The sequence below is a fragment of the Gossypium hirsutum genome, chromosome D01 (assembly GCF_007990345.1).
Source record: "Gossypium hirsutum isolate 1008001.06 chromosome D01, Gossypium_hirsutum_v2.1, whole genome shotgun sequence".
NCBI classification, from domain to species: Eukaryota; Viridiplantae; Streptophyta; class Magnoliopsida; order Malvales; family Malvaceae; genus Gossypium; species Gossypium hirsutum.
Genome location: NC_053437.1, coordinates 3,173,654 through 3,177,144, shown reverse-complemented (window position 1 = coordinate 3,177,144; position 3,491 = coordinate 3,173,654). Strand labels below are relative to the sequence as shown.

The following is a 3,491-nucleotide window of genomic DNA, read 5'->3' as shown; positions in this document are numbered from 1 at the left end:
TTTTCATCAATCCGATATTTCTACCCAATTAATCTACAATATTATTTATATTAATATATATTTAACGATTGAAAGTTATTCCATAAAACAAATAGTTAGAATTTTTTAATTTATTCCAAACCTAACATGCATGATTTATATAAATAAAATATGCTGGTTGAATCGTTAAAGTATTAATGGTACAAAAAATTATTAAAATGTGTAAAACTATAATTTTACACCGATGTATATATATAACACGAATTTAAGCTCTATTATTCTTTCTTTTATTGTCATAATAAATATATATACATATATGGATTAGGAAAAATAAGTTTTAAGAATATAATTAATATTAGGTAATCCATTTATGACCCAAGATTCCGACAATATAGAATGAATTTTGACTTAAATTTTGAGATCTAATTAATTGGTCAAACAAGGTGTACAAAGAATATTCTTGGGTTTAGGGCACATTGAAAATGCAAATATCTATGGGTCTGATATCTTTTATCATTACACTTTGTAGAAACATATATGATTATTATTTTGATGAAATTACATCCATCAATGCAAAATATAATCATAATTAATAAATTTTAGTATACACCATTAGAAAAAAAAAACATATATAATGACTTTATTTTGAGTAAATTATTAATAAATTTTTGTTTTATTATTATGAATCGTAACAAAATGGTTTTCGTATGTTACGTATCATTATAATTTCAATAAAAAGAATCATAAATTTCTATAAAAAAAACTAAAAATCATAAAATTCTAAAAAAATATTGAAATACAAAAGAATCTTAAAATTAAAATTTGAGAATTTTTATAAATACTTGTGAACTTTATATTCATATATTTGTCTCTAGTATATAATCATATTAAATACCAATTAATTAATATAGCATATGAAATATTAATCCAAGATTCTCAAATTCATAATAATATTGAATTAAGGTAAAAGAAATAAAATAAAACGAAGTTTCAAAAAATAAAAATAAAGAAAGATACTTACAAAAAAAGAAAAAAAAACTGGAGTACATCCATGTCAGTCTCTATAAAATATTCCATTATTAAATATAAAATTAGCAACTAATTATTAATTAATAATATTCCTCATCATCAAAATTAAAAAAAAAAAGTGCAACCCTATAAAGCATATTATATATATTTACATAGGAAAGGGTTCAAGAGCAAACTCCACAACTGATTTCAGCTCATCCCAATTGGCCTCAGTGAAGAAATCATCATTTGAAAAGCTAGAAGATGATGCCGCCATTGATGAAGGTATTTGAGCCGTTGCAGCACTACTCATTCTATCTGTAACATGCCATTGGCTTTGGTTCTTTCCACTGATATTATGATGATTCACAAGCGTTGATGGCTTCTCCTCGTCGTTATGATATTGATGATAATCTACTATAAATGGAGAACCGAAGGTAATGTACTTCCCTTGAACGTTGGATTTGGATTCCACACTACATGTTTGGGAGGTTGGTGCTGTTGTCAGTGAAGCTCGTTTTGCTGTGATTTGTCTCCAATCTTGTTTGTGTTTTTTGAGTGATGAATTTCGCTTGAAGATTCGACATATGGTCCATACTTCCTGTAATTCCCGATAATTATTACTATCGTATCACAAGTTATTTACATGAAGGGTTAAATTATTGCTTAAATTCTAAATCGATCCAAAAACTTCAAAATGTTACAATCAAATCCTCAAAGTATCAACATCCTATCACTCTAGGCATTTCGTACTCGGACATTTTGGATATAATGAACGGTAAATACGTGTGTGCCTACTATACATACAATTTGAATCTGATGCCTTAAAAACAAATAGTCCTCTTACATTTTATTGACATTATTTGTTTTCCTTAAAATATCATATCTAAGTTGACGAAGCAAGAGGTACACATGTGTTTACAGTTTGATCATCCATGTGCTTTAAATATACTCGATATTATATCTGAATTGGTATTTAACACCTAAATTAACTGCTAGGCTAATAAAATAAACTGATTGATACGATATTGATATTATCATGACTCAATCAGAACATTTTGAAGTTAATCAGGGACTTCTAATGAAATTAACCCTTAAACAAAATAACATTGATTAACCCAACTTGAGCAATATTTTATACTTACAGCTTCTTGTGCAGCAAATTTGGGATTGGAAAAGGCGACGACAGTGGTGCTCTCATGGGGATAAGGAAGACGAAACTCGTGCATCATCCAATCGGTTTTGGTCCCTTTTCCGGCGGCTCCACGGTAATACACTAAGGTTTTCTTTAACCCAATGCAGGCAAGGCCTTGATGATCACCTGTTTGAGCATAAACAGGCTTGTCAATGCCGGTTGCTTTCCAAAAACCAGACCCTGTTACCCTGTTTGGTCTCACGCTGTTCCTGTATTTCCTTCCTCGTTTGCAGAAGAAGTACGATTCACTCTCTCCTCCTCCCCCCACCATGCTAGCTTCTGCTATTTCATTCATCACCAACACACATCATCAACTTAAAGAAAATAAAGCTTTATATTTTCATTCACACCACAAAATTGGAAAACTTTAATGAAATTGGGTTTTGGTTATCCTTTCCATTTTTAAAATTTCTATTTTATGATCTAGGCCTGCTTTATTCAATCAAACCGTAAATTTAATATTGGAATCTCACTATCTGCAAACATATATAATAAAAATGAAAGAAGAGGAGCTGAGAACATACTTGGGAGATCCCAGGGATCAAATTTGTAAATATCAATCTGTTTGATAAGCTCGAATCTTAGGGGTTTCTTTTCAACTTTGCGTTTAAGATAAAACCCTACGAGCTCTTCATCAGTAGGATGAAACCGGAACCCAGGAAGTTGAATATCTTCGTGATCGGCCTTGTTATCGTTAACACCTTGGACGTCGTCGACGGTCATCATCTTTGACGAATCTGGCTAAGTGTGGATCAAGCTCGGGAAAGAAATCAAAGATTAGTGTTAATCATTCAATTTTGGTGTGTACAGTGGCATGAAATCGTCAATCAAACTTACAGAGAGAAGCTAGCTGCTACCTTTGAACATTATGGAACCTTCTTAAATAATGTTTAGGGGGGGAGTCGTCCCACTTGCCGGTTGCTCGGGTCAAAGTCAAATTATTGACTTATTATGCACAAAGAAGCCCCAATCAGCTTCGAAAGAGTCTTGATTTCTTTCATGTTTCAAACACCTAGCACCAAACATATCATAATAGGACACCTTAGAAAATTTTGGGAAATCCAATGTCAAATATATACTTTAAGATATGCTCTACATATATTGTTAGGGTCTCTTAAGGATGTGAGGCAACACCACATCTAGCAAAATATTAATGTAAGCTATCTTATGTGATTAGCATATTTTAATTAAAATTGTTGGAACTTTTAAATGTATATCCTTGAAGGTTTTTAGCAATCCATTAGTAAGGATAGATAGTGCAAGAATCAAGTCAAGCATGGACTTTGTGAATACTCTTGATGTGATCAGA

At 31.1% G+C, this 3,491-nt stretch overlaps 1 protein-coding gene across 2 annotated transcripts; it reads right to left on the bottom strand.

Annotated features, from left to right (window-relative positions):
* Positions 1 to 912: 912 nt before the first annotated feature.
* LOC107936158 (transcription factor JUNGBRUNNEN 1-like) lies at positions 913 to 3,208 on the bottom strand. Of its 2 annotated transcripts, none has more exons than XM_016868831.2 (3): positions 2,707 to 3,208; positions 2,133 to 2,461; positions 913 to 1,588 (listed from the first exon to the last, which is right to left on the bottom strand). In XM_016868831.2, the coding sequence occupies exons 1-3, from the start codon at positions 2,906 to 2,908 to the stop codon at positions 1,157 to 1,159; spliced, it is 963 nt and encodes a 320-aa protein (XP_016724320.1). In that variant the 5' UTR covers positions 2,909 to 3,208; the 3' UTR covers positions 913 to 1,156.
* Positions 3,209 to 3,491: the final 283 nt, after the last annotated feature.

Excerpts from the sequence above, each read along its gene's own strand:
- LOC107936158 (XM_016868831.2), bottom strand. The coding sequence starts at position 2,908 with ATGATGACCGTCGACGACGTCCAAGGTGTTAACGATAACAAGGCCGAT. Across the intron at positions 2,462-2,706 it reads TGATCCCTGGGATCTCCCAA|AAGCTAGCATGGTGGGGGGA; the intron begins GTATGTTCTCAG and ends ATGAAATAGCAG. Across the intron at positions 1,589-2,132 it reads AATTTGCTGCACAAGAAGCT|GAAGTATGGACCATATGTCG; the intron begins GTAAGTATAAAA and ends CGGGAATTACAG.